The sequence below is a fragment of the Mobula birostris genome, chromosome 4, assembly GCF_030028105.1.
Source record: "Mobula birostris isolate sMobBir1 chromosome 4, sMobBir1.hap1, whole genome shotgun sequence".
NCBI classification, from domain to species: domain Eukaryota; kingdom Metazoa; phylum Chordata; class Chondrichthyes; order Myliobatiformes; family Myliobatidae; genus Mobula; species Mobula birostris.
The window spans coordinates 61172158-61188448 of record NC_092373.1 but is presented as its reverse complement, the minus strand read 5'-3'; the positions used below and the strand labels follow the sequence as shown (position 1 = coordinate 61188448).

General features: G+C 38.1%; 1 protein-coding gene across 2 annotated transcripts in view; it reads right to left on the bottom strand.

Annotated features, from left to right (window-relative positions):
• Positions 1-241: 241 nt before the first annotated feature.
• The window catches only part of ppm1lb (protein phosphatase, Mg2+/Mn2+ dependent, 1Lb), a 141820-nt gene continuing 125770 nt past the window's right edge, over positions 242-16291 (bottom strand). For both annotated transcript variants that reach the window (XM_072255418.1, XM_072255419.1), the window contains exons 3-4: positions 7783-7944; positions 242-5380 (exon numbers count right to left, since the gene is read on the bottom strand). In XM_072255418.1, the coding sequence (XP_072111519.1) occupies positions 5034-5380; positions 7783-7944 (509 nt within the window). In that variant the 3' untranslated portion in view covers positions 242-5033. The remainder of the gene's footprint in view (positions 5381-7782; positions 7945-16291) is intronic.

The following is a 16291-nucleotide window of genomic DNA, read 5'->3' as shown; positions in this document are numbered from 1 at the left end:
CCTGAGCTGCTGTGTTCCTCCAGCATTTTGTGTGTGTTGCTTTGGATTTCCAGCATCTGCAGATTTTCTCGTTTTCGTGAAATGTCCTATTATCCATTGGGGAGCTGAAAGTAAACCCATGAATTGTGCAAAGTGATAGGAATATTGGCAATTAATGTGCAGACCAAATTACAACGATTGTATTTACTCACTTTTTGTCTCCAATTTATTTTCTATGAAATCAAAATTCATTCAGCTCACGTTTACAAATTCATATTTTTATTTTATTGTTTACACAACACAGCTGCTTGCCCACATTTTCAGTAGTTTGACACTTTCTGATGCTGATCATCACAGTGATTTACATATAGTTAGTGTATATACATACTTATTTCACCAGTTCTATTTAGCCACTAGCTTTAGTAGTATAATGTCCTGGAATTATGAACTGTACATTTTTTGGCATACAAAGCATGATACCTTGATGCCCATTATGTAACTAAGACAGTATGGTTTATTTACATCCAAAACACCTTGTCAGATTCATTTCAGTTTGTGCTGTCTCCTGGAGACAAATGTAGAGCCATGCAGGTCTTCAGAACATAAAACGTGAATTGTTGTACACCTTAACCAAATTTGCCCTAAGCCCCATAGCTAGAGTTAGTAAATACAAATAAGTATTGAACAGTGAATAAAATAGGAAATAAAAAAAATATCATCAGTGGAAATAAATGAAGACCTGATCGGTGCCTGTCCAGAATTTGGATACTATTATTTCATGGAATTACACTGATGTATTTTAGTTGACACTGAACATGTTTGTTATATGATGTAGTTTTTCCTTTCTTACATTGAGCTAATTTATAAGATTATGAAGTGTTTTGAATTAAAACAGAACTTTTAAAAAGTGTTATGCTGGCATCATATTTCACAGTTAAATAAATTAGGAAAATTGCAATCCATTATAACTATTTTAAACTTGCCTCATCCTCATGTCCTTTATATTTATGGACACAATATGGCATCAGTTTATGGAAAGCACAACTTCCATCATATCATTCAGAAATGCACAGAATGGGTTGTTAATTAAATACTGTAGGCTCAGAAACAATGAGAGAAAGCTCAGAAGAACAGCTTAGGTATTTACTGCTGATGCATTACCTGGGAGGAATACTGAAAGAAAAAGCAGGCGGGTCAGAATGCATTGCCATACCACAACACACCTGAGTTTTGATTCTCTTGTGAAGGCCACTGGGGTTTTCAACAATCCTCATAACTTTACTAAATATAATTTATGCTGGAGGGGTCAAACAGATAGCTGTGCAAAGATGCCTTACAGATATTGGTGACACAGGCTAGTCTTGCAGTTTATTTCATTATCAGATTTAGGAAAATGTCCCTGGCTTTGGACAAGAGGAAATTCTTGGCCTTTATTCATGGTCCTCACTTAAACCTAATCTGATCCTTGGTGCAGTAGTTGTCTTTGCAATGGTATTTGAGGGCACAGGATGTGACACTTTCATTATGATTAAATCTGCAATAAATTAAACTGACTTTGTTAACAATTTTGCAAGCACTTCTGAAACTTGTAAGAATGGTCTAAGATACGGACAATGGAATTTCTTCCTGCTTTTTAAGCGTATCTACTTTCTCACATCTCTTTATCAGGGAAGGAATGTTATTTAGAAGGGTTTCTTAATTAGCAACACTTTTTAAATTTTAGAGAAGTTCTGATTTGTAAGATGCCAGTCTGTTAATTTAAGAATTATCAACCGGTTATATATGAAAGTTTGCAAATCACACCTGCAAATTGATCTAATCTGGGCAGTAGTGCACCAAGGCCAACACTCAAAAGTTTACTTTCATTAATTAAAGTCTATGGGTAAAGCTGGCCAGATCTACTTGCTATCCATTCTTTTTACAGTTCTGTCTTTGATTACATTAAATATCTATTAAGAATATTTAAAAATAAACCAGGAGATTATTTTATGACTCCACTGTAAGATTTCATACAATTCGTGATTTTTTTGGCAATGATTTGGTGTTGTTTCCAGATCATATACTTCCAATCTTGATTACTTTACATAGATTCTCTTTTGTCATTGAGTCTATAAACACAAGCTTATATAACTAACAGACCACGGTGTTTTGAGATGATAACAAACAGTGTAGTCCCCTCATTATTATGAATTAGTATAACACTTAATAATACAGGTGCACTTCATGACAATTAACTCTAGATGCAACATGTCTCCTTTGCCAAATGTACATGGTTCATATGCAACGATGGGGAGTCTACATAACATTTAAAACAATGGAATAATGGGTGTAGTATTGTGATAAAATTTCTAATTTAATCACACTTTCTTTTTGCATTTTGAATATCTCTGAGTGAAGTTCAAGCTATCAAATCTGAACTTGCTTAGTAGCTGAAAGATTCTTTAATCTAGTACTATATTTGACATAAAAACAGAAAATGTTAGAAATGCTCAGTGGGTCCAGGCAGCCTATGCAGAGGGGAAGAAGGAACTAACATTTCAGCTTGACAGTCTTTAAACAGGGAACTGTTAAAAATGAAACAAGTTTTAAGTTGCACAGAAAAGTAGGATGGGCAGTAAGAACAAAAGGGCGATGGTTAGTGACCATACAGAGTCATCATCATAAATGTTGCTGATTTAAAGGAAGTGGTAAGTTACACCTGGAGAAGATGAATGAAGTTTGAAACATCATTATAGGAGAAAGTGGAGGAAAAAAAGTACTGAAAATAGAAGATAGAAGACTGGAATGGTGAAAAGCTGAAACTGTTGAATTCAATATTAGGTCAAAAAGTTTGTAATGTATCAGGTCAGAAGAAGAGGTGCTTATCCATGAGAATATATTGAAATTTGATGGTATATTACAGTAGACCAAAGACAACACAGTCAGAGTGGGATCGAGAATTAATGATACAGGCAATAGAAAGCTCTGGGTCACCCTTGTGTTCTCCAAGACAATTGTCCAGTAAGTTTGAACACACCACTGTAAGAAGTGTTTTGATCTTTGGTCCCTGGATTATGAGAAGGGAGAAGGGAAAAAGGAAAGGTTTTCAAGTTGTGTAATGGGAAGTGTTGAGAAGAGTCTGGGTACTATGGAGGTGGAAGAGAAGCACAGAGATGGACACTTAACATTTGGGGAGGGGAAGACAAATGCGGAGGTGACATCAGATTGGAGAGCATCTCCATTCAATCTGTAAGGATGACCTTGAGTTTCCAGTGACCTGTCATTTCCATTCTCCGGGAACTTTATTGGTCAGTTTACCTCCTTCTGACACACTTTTGTTTAGGTAGCGCCATTATTGTTTAAGTAATTCAATCTGTTACGGCATTCACCCTATCACAGACCTTGCCCAGCGTTCTCTCTGTCCTTGCCCTCCTTCACTGTAACTGAAAACATTTTTTATTTAGAATTATTTTGTTCATTGTAGTGAAAAACTATTGGTCCGAATTGTGAACTCTGTATTTCTCTTTGATGCTCTCTGCCTAACTTGAGTTTTGTCAGCACTTTGCATGTTTCGTTCAGATTTCCAATCTTTGGAGTACAGCATTTGAGACATGTGGAATGCAAGTCCTTTCCAGGGGGTTGTCCCTTGGGCTTTGCTAACTATTGGGTCACAATATAAGATCTGATGCAGATCTATAAGATCTGATGCAAATTAGAGGATCCTATTAGCCTCAATAGAAAACAGTGGATCTAAGTCTGAACCTCTGTTCTGCCATTGTCTACAAACGGACTGTGAGGTGGTGTACTTCACAGAGCCGAGAGCTCCGTCTACAATTGTATTGGTGCTGGGAAGAGTTTGTTGTTATAAAAATGCAATTATGATACTCGGAAGGGTTTACCTGGAGTACAGTTTATGCGCTAACAAGAGGAGTTGAGAAGCCTTTCACTGACCACTCAATCAGCAATCTTGTTTGCACAACCATACAGTATTGAAAGGTCTTGATATTTCATCAAACCATGTCAATTACAAACAAGGTTGTGAAATATGCTTGAGTTATCCTGAGAAGTAAGTAATTTTATGAAACAGTGGTTGCAGCATGAGAGACCAGGCATGCAGAATACAATACAGAATGCCACTTAAAATATTTATGGTGTAAATTGAACCAGGGTACATACTGCATGATAGCTAATTCTGTCTTTGAATAGTATCAGATTTACTGCAAGCTGCAGCCCTTCTCCAGATCTTGTCTACGTTGACTTCAAGTCAACGTGATCCCTGCAGCTTCTGAAGCATAGCATCTGGGAGCCCGAGATAACCAAAAGCTTGGCTGGAAAAATGTGTGCACACCCTCTTACTGTGCAGCAACTGAGCTTTGTTAGTTGCTCATAGATCAGTGATAAGAAAGGCTATATAGAACTTTTAAGTTGTACATCCATATCATCCTATCTAGAAAAAGAAGTCTGGAGTTTTTGGTGTATGGCGGGAGAGAGCTAAAAAGAAGGGCAGGTGTATCAACTAAGTATTTGTCACATGCTTATTTCCTAAACTTTATGTGCTACGAATTTATGCTGCTATTGTAAAATAACTATGGAGCTACAATAGATTTACTCTTTTAGTATGTTAAAAGAATCCCCTTTCTGTCATGATTTTTATTCAGCTTTTTAATCCATAGTTGTTCAGTAGTTGTTCTACCGATTGCATAAGTCATCGGATCAATAACAGGGTTCCTGAATGTTAATTGATTTTTGCTTTATTGCTTATGTTGATTATTCTTTATAAAACAGTTGATTACAATTAGTTTAGCATTGTAGCATAAATTTTGCACGGTACATTGTATTATTTATATTAGAAATATTATAAGAGATTTGAAAATGATCATAGATTAAAAAGGGTGGCTTTTGACCTCAACTGGTTAAAATGAATGTGCAGCTACGTGGTTTGTCCACTTCTACAAAGCTGTCTAGCATTGACCATTCCAATGTGAATATCATAACCATTACTATTACTATCACACACATTGCTAAAATTTGCACAGCGTTATGTTAAGAACTTGTCCTCATGTGCTCACTGTCATTCATTGGTCTTCAATCTTACTGTTGTTCCTGAATTTCACCACCATTACAGTTATGTTATCAGGACATCCTCTGTAGAAAGACTGCAGAACAATACTCTTTGCACCAAAGTGAGGCTCATCCAGACGTTCTTTAATGAATCTCACTGCTTCTTCATTGCTGAAAGCATCCCAGAGGCCATCCGACGCTAGGATCATGAATTGTGGCTGTAGTTTATCCAGGTCAAAGGACAGGATGTCAGGGTCAGATATTACAACATTCAGATTCTTAAGAGGGTAATCTCCTAGGGAGCGAGACATAGCCAAGATTCCTTGGACCCTCCATGAACCATTGAAACTTATGAATCCACCTATAATAAAATAAATTACAAATTGAATTAATAACCTTGTCAGTATTACTATGATGCCATTGTAAATATTGCAATGTGCTGGGGAACCACCTAACGGGAATATCGTCCCATATTAGCATGCATCCAAAACTTTATTGTTCCATAATGTCTACCCAATATTATGGACCACAATTAGGTTGTGTGTTAAAAGTAACCTCACATTAACCAGCCTTTGGCTACTTGTTCATATCTGCATATTTCATGCTCATGGATTGCTCATATGTACTGTACATGAAGGAATTTTATAGATGACACTTTTACAGTGTGACCATTCAAAGACATCATTTTCCCATCATACGTATATAAGCTCCAAGAGTGAACTATTTAGTCAAATTGCATTGTTCTTTCCCTATACCTCTTCATTTTTTCCCTGAATATCTAACCAATGCCCATTTTTAAAAGTTATTACCAACTATTTATTTTTCACCCTCTCAGACCATAATAGCTTAGTTTGTGAAAGGCTACACAAAATGCTGGAGGAACTCAGCAAGTCAGGAAGCAAAAATAAAGGAAACGAACAGTCCATGCTTTGTGTCAAGACCCTTTACATGACTGGAAAGGAAGGAGGGAAAAACCAGAATGAAAAGCTGGGGTATACAGGTTTCCCCCGTCATCTGAAGGTACAGCGTTCCTATGAAATGGTTCATAAGCCGAAATGTCGTAAAGCAAAGAAGCAATTACCATTTATTTATATGGGAAAATTTTTTGAGCGTTCGCAGAGACAAAAATAACCTACCAAATCATGCCAAATAACACATAATACCTAAAACAACAGTAACATATAGTAAAAGCAGGAATGATATGATAAATACACAGCCTATATAAAGTAGAAATACCTTTCCACAAACATTACTGCACTGTTCTCCGTAGCGAAAATCTCACGCAAGCGCAGTCGGCAGAAAATCTCACGCAAGCGCTGTTGGCAAAAACACGGCGCAAGCGCTCTCCAGTAACCTTTAAGCTATGAAGCTGCCAAATCATACCAAATAACACGTAAAAATACACAGCCTATATAAAGTAGAAATAATGTATGTACAGTGTAGTATCACTTAATGGAATTGGTTCAGCGCCGAGCACACTGATGGTGTGTTAGACTGAGTCATTGCAGGCTGGGGTGGTGTAGTGGCCCCCACCCTCCAGGCCACCGACCGATACATTGCCGTGAAGCATGCAGGGGTCCAGCGGTAGCCGGAAGGCACCCAGCACACCTTTAAGAAAAAAGCCGAAACAAACATGCTAATTAATTAGGTGCCACCCAGCACGTAATTGTCGGCACAGATCAGTGCCGATTTCCAATTGTGTCATCTCTGATCTGGGCCGACAATTACGTGTTGGCCGACACCTAATTAATTAGCATGTTTATTTCAGCTTTTTTCTTAAAAATGTGCTGTGTGCCTCCCGGCTACCGCTGCATTCTCTGCAAATCGGTATCTGTCTGTGGCCTGGGGGTTGGGGTGGTGGGGCACTGGGGTGTCATCTCGGCATCGTCTGTTTCCATTAGGGCAGGCAGGTCATCATCTATCCCTGCTCGCCTCGATGTCGAAGTTCGAGGTTTGTCGTCTGCTCTGGCTGATGTGGAAGGCTTGCTTGACTGCTGAACCTCATGCATTTTTCTATCACACAGTTCTTTGTAAGGACTCAAACCATCTTGCAAATATCTCCTAAACCTACGTACCCTTTCAAAATTAAAGTCGTACTTTATCATTGCAGCGAAAATCTCATGCAGTTGCTTCACGTTCAGTTCGCTATTGCATTCGGTTTCGATTGTTATCTTTTTTTCTTCCAATTGCATCAGCTTTTCATCTATCAGATCTTGGTCATGGGATGCCAAAACTTCTTCAACATCATGTTCGTCAGCTTCCACAAGCCAAAGTCACTTTGTCCTTGCTTCGTTCACCACGATCAAAACGTTTAATTATGTCTAGTTTTACGCTAAGTGTAACACCCTTACGAGCTCTTTTAGACTTTTCCGATACCTTAGAACTCATCTTGCAAACGGCTGCTCACAGGCATGTGTTTAAGCAATGGCGGCGAGAATGCAGTTCCGAATCCGGGGAGAGCGGCTGCTCGGGGCGCGCGCTGCCTTTTATCGCATGCTGATTTTTTCGCGTGCTGATTTTTTTACGTAACAGTGAAAACACCTTCTGAGAGCGAAAACAGGGTACTAATGTAGGTCTTTCGTAACAGTGAGGTTTCATAAAGCGAACGTTTGAAAAGCGGGGGACACCTGTATACAATAGCTTTTGCTCACCACTAGACAATATCAAGGATAACAAGAGTAGATGAATATTCAACACTGAATTTTTTTAGGTGTCTTAGAAACATAACATATACATGAACTTTTGCTTTTTTCACCCCATTACCTGCTCGTTTTATCCTCTTTCTTTCCTTCAACTGATAAGGTTTGTGGTCATGTGAAAGAGGTACAGCATTTCCATCTTTATCACACAAGACACCACGAGAATCCCCAACATTTGCAACGGTTAGCTCTTTGTCTGATAGCAATGCAACCAGACATGTTGTGCCTGTAAACAATTAAAAAAGTTGATTATAATCAAAAGTGATATTAAAAGGAACAATTTAACTACAGTTTGATTACACTTTGAAACAATGAAAACATGCCAGTATTTTTGATGTTTTATGACACCAAGGTCCTGTTATACACAAACCCTTAAGATGAGTATTAGCTTTGGAATGTAAGTCATTCACTAAATCTTTCTTGACAATGTTGTTTAAAACTGCAAGGATCAGGGCGTATCCATTTTTCAATGCTGACTGTGTGAGTGAGGAAATTGGTAAAATAAATGTTAAAAATTAAGGGTCTATTTTATAATCATTGATTTAAAGACACATTTTGGACAGGGTTCCAATGACACCTAGATAATCTTGCTGTAAGAATAATTATCTTTATGGGTACTTTATTGGGCACAGGTCATACTTTGGACATTTCCTGCTACATCATGTTCTACTTTCAAGCTGTTGCTGCAGATAGCACAATGATTAATCCTCCTTTGCCTTTAGCTTCAGTAGTTTTTAAACATTTGCTAATGGTCACCCATCTTTCAAAATTATGACTCATTCACTGAAGTAAGTCCTGCTCATATGTGTTCACTCTCCATGCCAGTGTATACTGGCTTCCTATCCTTCAAAGAACCACTGACAAAATCTTTATCTAGTAGTCCCACCATGATTTTGCTCCATTCTCTGAACCTCTTTTATCATGTACTGTCTCCAGTCCTGGCCTTCTCTATGTCACTCTCGATCTCTTCTTCATACAGCTCTGGCGACACTCAATAAAACCTACAGCAATATAACTGATTGCCAACTCTTTCCTTTCCTTCAAAAGTATTGTTACTTTCCCTCTTAGTTCTTTAGTACTCTACCTTGAGAAACTCTCTCTCTCTAGATGAGATGATTTTCCACCCTTTAATTTATAGGAACTATTTCAAAACCCATAGACTATCAGAAAATGAACCCAATGTACCCATTACTTCCATGGCTAGCCTGTTACTATTTAGGGATGCACATTATCAGGACGGGGATTTCAGTCCCACTAATGCCTTCAACACAGTATTTTACTAATATGGATGTGGATTCCCTACTCTGTGGTATTAAAAAGCATCCCATACACACCTCTGAGGTATTACTGCTTACTTAGTTTGACCAGTCTACATCTAGACGGAAGTCCCCCATTATAACTATAGAACATTTATTACACGAATCTCTAGTTTCCCGTTCAAAAGCAACTCTTAATGTTAGCACCATTGTTTGGAGGCCAAACTGTTCCCATAAATTTGCCCTGTCCCTTGGTGCTTCTCAGCTCCTCTTAGCCAGATTGTACATTTTGATTTTCTGAGCCAACATACTTCCTCAATGTTGCTCTGGTTTCAGCTATGATTTGGGAGGACTGACAGTTCAGCCATCTCTCTGAATTTTGGTATCAGTTAGCTCCCCCTTCAGTACCAGAGCAGGTTGTCTTCCTCAATCAACAACACAAAAGATAATTAGTTGGTTTGAAGAGCTTTGCTGTGCAAGAACTGGACATTGTTTGCCCACATAATAGCAGTAATAGCATAATAGGAGAAGATGGCGGCGCGCCTGCGCGTGCGCAGCCCTCTGGTGAAAAATGATGTCGTATCTGTTAAATAGGGGCCATGGACAATTCCGATTTGATGGAGAGTGGACGTGAAAGCACAAAGGAACATCTGGAGAAATTTCTGAAACGCCCGTTCACTGCTGTCGTTACTGTGTGGTCGGGAATCTTTCAGAGGATAGGCCTCAAAATCCCTGGCCTTGCCTGCTTTTGGTGACTGAGAAGGAGGTCGAATCATTCGGACAGAAATAGCGCTCATACTTGGTGTCGGAGAGCTGATCAGAGCTCGAAGTTTTCGGATGACTCAGTGTTGGATTGTGGTCGGCATGGCAGGGAGAGTTTTTCCTCCTTCTCCCGTCTGCGTGAGATGTGGGACATTTGAGAAACTTTGAACTTTACTGTGCTCATGGACTTCTTCATCTAGTTATGGTATTGTGCACTGTTGTAACTAATGTTATAATTATGTGGTTTTGTCAGTTTTTTTCAGTCTTGGTCTGTCCTGTGTTTTGTGATATCATACTGGAGGAAATAATGTATCATTTCTTAATGCATGCATTACTAAATGACAATAAAAGAGGACTACGTGTCTTCATAATCCTAATTTGTACTTCAAATATAATTCGTTCATGGTGAAGCATTTTGACATGTCCTAATAATGTGAAAGAAATTTTATATAATTCATTTATTTTATTAGTATAAGCAGTCTATTAAAACAAATCCTTAAATTACTTTTTTGCTTAAGTAATGAGGCAGAATTTTCTCCACTCTGTGATGATCAACATTGTTAGAATTTGAAGAGTTTCTCATTTCACAATCATACCTTGACTATACTTCCTAGTTGTTACTGTCCAATCTGCTTTTGAATGTACCTGTCTCTACCACTCCCTGAGGCAGTAATTAAGATACATCCACCACCCTCTGTGTAGAAAAGTTTGCCCTTCAGGTCCCTTTTAAATCTTTCCTCTCTCACTGTAAACCTATGCACTTAAGTTTTAGACTCCAATATTAAAACCCTTAACAGTGCTGCTGAGCAGAGAGATCTTGGGGTCTAAGTTCATAGCTCCATGAAAGTGGCTACACAGGTTGATCAGGTGGTTAAGAAGGCTTATGGAATGCTTGCTTTTATTAGTTGAGGTATTGAGTTCAAAAGGCAAGAGGTTATGTAGACCATAAGACCCTAAGATATAGGAGCAAAATTACATCATTTGGCCCATCGAGTGTGCTCTGCCATTTCATCATGGCTGATCCAATTTTCCTCTCCATCCCAGTCTCCTGCCTTCTCCCCATATCCTTTCATGCCTTGACCAGTCAACAATCTATCAACCTCTGTCTTAAACATACATAAAGACTTGACCTCCACAGCTGCCAGTGGCCAAGAATTCCACAGATTCACCACTCTCTGGCTAAAGAAATTCTTCTTCATCTCCATGCTAAAAGGACACTCCTCTATTCTGAAGCTGTGTCCTCTGGTCTTAGACTCTTCCATCAGAGGAAACATCCTTTCCACATCTACTCTATCAAGGCCTTTCACCATTCAATAGGTTTCAATAAAGTCACCCCTCATTCTTCTGAATTCTACTGAATACAGGCCCACAGCCATCAAACGCTCTTCATATGATAAGCCATTCAATTCAGGAATCATTTTCATAAATCTCCTTTGAACTCTCTCCAGATTCAGCACATTCTTTCTAACATAAGGGGTCCAAAACTACTCGCAATACTCCAACAACTTCCTAATCAGTGAGGCCAGACTAACTGGCCTATAATTTTCTTTCTTCTGCCTCTCTCTCTTCTTAAAGAGTGGAGTGACATTTGCAATTTTCCATCCCTCAAGAACCATGCCAGATCCTACTGATTCTTGAAAGGTCATTACTAACGTCACCACAATCTTTTTCAGCCACCCCTTTCAGAACACTGGGGTGTAATCCAATTGCTCCATGTGACTTATCTACCTTCTGACCTTTCAGTTTTGCAAGACTCTTTCTCCCTAGTCATCGTAACTTTACGCACCTCATGACCTGACACCTGGAACTTCCACTATACTACTAGTGTCTTCCATAGTGAAGACTGATGCAAAATACTTATTCAGTTTGTCCGCCATTTCATTATCCCCCATTACTACCTCTCCAGCATCGTTTTCCAATGGTCCAATATCCACTCTCGCCTCTCTTTTACACTTTATGTATCTGAAGAAACTTTTAGTATCCTCAATAATATTATTGGCAAGCTTACTTTTGTATTTCTGTTGGTTTTTTAAAAGCTTCCCAATCCTCTACCTTCCCACTAATCTTTGCTCTATTACATGTCCTAGCTATTATGTTTGCTTTGACTTCTCTTGTTAGCCATGGTTGTGTCATCTTGCCTTTAGAATATTTCTTCCTTTTTGGGATGTATACATCCTGTGCCTTCCAAATTGCTTCCAGAAACTCCAGCCATTGCTACTCTGCCGTCATCTCTGCCCGTGTTCTTTTCCAATCAATTCTGGCCAACTCCTCTTTCATGCCTGTGTAGTTCCCTTTACTCCACTGTAATAATGATACATCTGATTGTAGCTTCTCCTTTTCAAATTTCAGGTTGAAGTTGATCATATTATGATCACTTGCCCCTAAGGGTACCCTAAGCTGTTTTATCAATTCTGGTTCATTGCACAACACCCAATCCAGAATAGCTGATCTCCTAATGGGCTCAAACACAAGCTGCTCTAAAAAGTCATCTTGTGGACACTCTGGACATTCCCCCTCCTGAAATCCAGCACCAACCTGATTTTCTCAGTCTACCTACATATTGAAATCCCCCATGACTATTGTAACATTGCCCTGTTGGCATGCATTTCCTATCTCTTATTGTAACTTGCAGACCACGTCCTTACAACTATTTGCGGGTCTGTATGCAACTCCCATCAGGAATTTTTTACCCTTGCAGTTTCTTAGCTCTATCCACAACAATTCAACACCTTCTAACCCTATGTAATCTCTTTCTAATGATTTAATTTCATTTTTTACCATGGCTCTGCCTTCCTGCCTATCCTTTCAATACAATGTGTATCCTTGAACACTAAGCTCCCTGCTAAAATTTTTCAGCCATGATTCAGTGATGCCTACAACATCATATAATCTGTAACTGTGATGATCCAATCTGTAACTGTGCTACGAATTCCACAACCTTATTCCGTATACTCTGTGCATTCAAATATAAACCTTCAGTCCTGTATTCACCCTTTTCGATTTTGTCCATCTGTTGGCTGCAATTTTGCCCTATCATCAGCCTCTCCTCACTGCACATTGCTTCTGTTTGTAAGTCAGCTACCTCGTCTTCAGCATTATTATCCACTATTTCCTACCATACTACTTGCATTGAAATATAGGCAGCTCAGGACACTAGTCGCACCATGCTCAACCTTTAGTTTCCTAACTTTGACTGAGATCTTACCAACATCTACCTCCACAACCTCTTCAGCATTTCTAGCACTTTAGTTTAAACCCCACCGTGCAACATTAACAAACCTTCCCTCTAGGATATTAGTCCCCCTCCAGTTCAGGTGCAAATGGTCTCTTCTGTACATGTCCCACCTTCCCTAGAAGAGAGCCCAATGATCCAAAAATCTTATGCCCTCCTTCCTACACCAACTTCCTAGTTCTGGCCTCACTATCATGTGGCATGCGTAGCAATCCTGAGATCTCAATCCCAGAGGTCCTGCCCTTTACCTTAGCACATAACTCCCTGAACTCCCTATGCAGAACCTCATCCCTCATCCTACCCATGGTACCTACTTGGACCATGACTTCTGGCTGTTCACCCTCCCACTGAGGGCTCAATCCAAAATATCCTGGACCCTGGCACCCGGGAGGCAATATATTATTCGGGAATCTTGTTCTCACCACACAAAACTTACTGTCCGTTCCCCTGACTAGCGAATCCCCTGTCACCACCACTGTGACTTTCTTCTGTTAGGTCATCCCCCCTACAGATAAGATAATTATACAGCCAGAAACATTGACTATTTATTCATTTCCATATATGCTGCCTGACCTGCTGAGTTCCTCCAACATTTTGTGTCTGTTACTTTGGACTTACAGCATCTGCAGACTTTCTTGTGTTTACTACACAAGTTTCTATAAAGAGTACTTGCCTTCATTAGCTGGGCATTAAAGTGTAAGAACACAGGTGTTATCATACAACAATATAAAGCATTAATTAGGCCACAGGTAGAGTGGTGCTTGCCTTACTATGGGATGGATGTGATTCCACTGAGATTGTGCCAAATTTGAGCCTTTACTCATTGGTGATGGGATGAGATTTTAATAGCTGGCTAGATCCAGCTTTAGTTCGGTCATCATTTAAACCAGCAACACTGAATAAATCAGCTTTGTTTACTCAATCTTTTCTAATGAAATGTGGTATTGTTGATGTATGGCATTTCTTACATCCACTAGACAGGGAGTACTCATTTTTTTTCTCATGTCCACCATATGTATTCCAGGCTTCATTATTTTTTTACCTATAGCCAAATGATTCCATTAGTTTGATCCTGTGAATATAAAAAGATTGCTGTCTCAGATCATGCCCCTGTGCTTTTATCTTTAAATCTCCCTGGCCTTCCTCAACAGATCTTGGCGCTTTAATCTAACTTTGCTGTCTGATAAGGATTTTTTAAAGTTTCTGGAGAGACAAATTATTCTTTTCTTTGAAGAGAATACACTGGAAGAGACTTCTAGTCTTATTATATGGGATGCTTTTAAGGCCTATATTAGAGGATGAATTATTTCATATACTGCAAGTGTCAAGAAAAAAGCTAATAAAGAGATAATTGAGTTAGCTAATCAGTTGAAACAATTAGACCAAAAATATGCCTTAGCTCCAGATCCTGCTTTATATAAAAGGTGTGTTGAAATTCAAACTAAATATGATCTTTTAACTTATCCAATTGAAACTCAACTCCTAAAAGATAAAAGTCAATTTTATATTCATGGAGACAAAACAGGTAAATTACTGGCTAACCAATTAAAAACCTTTTATAGCTAAATGGCAAATTAAAGAAATTTGTAAAGCTAATGGTGATAGGACAACAGACTATTCAGAAATAATTGATATCTTTAGAGAATTCTATTCTAAACTTTATAGTTCTGACCCTCCTAATGATAATACTATTATGAATAATTTTTTAGACCAATTAAACATTCCTACACTTTCTGTTGATAACTGAAAACAGTTGGATCAACCTATTTCTTATGAGGAAATTGCCGAGGCTGTACGTTCATTGCACTCGGAAGGCTCCGGGTTCTGATGGATTTCCTGCAGAATTTTATAAGGCGTTTTCCTTACTGCTTATACCTCAGTTTTTTCGGATTCCTTTAAGTTGTGTACGTTGCCAAAACCTTTCTATGAAGTTTCTATTTCACTTATCCTTAAAAAGAATAAGAACTCAACTAAATTCTCTTCATACAGAACGATTTCCTTACTTAATGTTGATACTAAAATTCTATCCAAAGTTTTGGGCCGTAGGATTGAAAATATTTTACCATCTATCATTTCTGATGATCAGAGTGAATTTATTAAAAATCTATATTCCCACTTTAATATTCTTTGGTTATTAAATGTTATTTATTCTCCTTCTAAGGAGATATTGGAATGTGTGATATTTTTAGATGCTGAGAAGGCTTTTGATCGGGTTGAATGGAATTATTTATTTAAAACATTAGAAAAATTTAATTTTGGGCCCGATTTTACTCAATGGATTAAATTACTCTATCTATCTCCCTCTGCTCGGGTTCTTACTAATTTTCAGAATTCCAAACCTTTTAAACTTCAGTGTGGAACCAGACAAGGTTGTCCATTGAGCCCTTTGCCCTTTGATCTGGCCTTAGAACCCTTAGCCATTGCTTTTCGAGAATATAGTGATATCATTGGTATTTTAAGGGGAGGTACTATCCATAAAGTTTTGCTTTATGCTGATGACCTATTGCTTTTTATTTCTAATGTCGAGACTTCGTTACCTCCTGCACTTTCTTTACTCTCTCGCTTTAGCCAGTTTTCAGGATATAAGCTGAATTTACATAAGAGTGAACTTTTTCCGTTGAATAATTTGGTATCAAATAATACTAACCTTCCTTTTAAAGTTGTAAGAAATCAATTTACCTATTTGGGTGTAACAATTACTAAGAATTATAAACACCAACTTAAAGAAAATTTTCTTACCCTTCTGAGTTATGTAAAAAGGGCACTATCAAAATGGTCGCCCCTTTTGTTATTATTGATTAGCCAAATTAACTCTATTAAAATGAATATTTTACCTAAATTTATATACCTTTTTCAGGCCTTACCCGTTTTCATTCCTAAATCCTTTTTTGACTCTCTTGATTCTATTATATCTTCTTATATATGGAAAAATAAACATTCTCGACTAAATAAAGTTCATCTTCCAAAAGCTAAAAAGAATGGAGGTTTAGCTTTACCAAATTTTAGGTTTTATTATTGGGCAGTCAATATATGAAATCTTACATTTTGGTCATATTATATTAACTGTGAGGACTGTCCGATATGGGTTTCTTTAGAAGCTAACTCTGTTAATAAATTTTCTATTATTTCTCTTTTTAGATCCTCACTTCCTTTATCCTTAAGTAAATTAACTTTGAGGATCTGGGTACAATTTAGAAAATATTTTGTTTTAATGGAATTTTCTCTTTCAAGTCCCATTTTTTCCAATGTTTTTTTTAAAACCCTCTATGACCGATTCAGTTTTTAAAGAATGGGATAGATTGGGCATTAAATGCTTCCAGGAT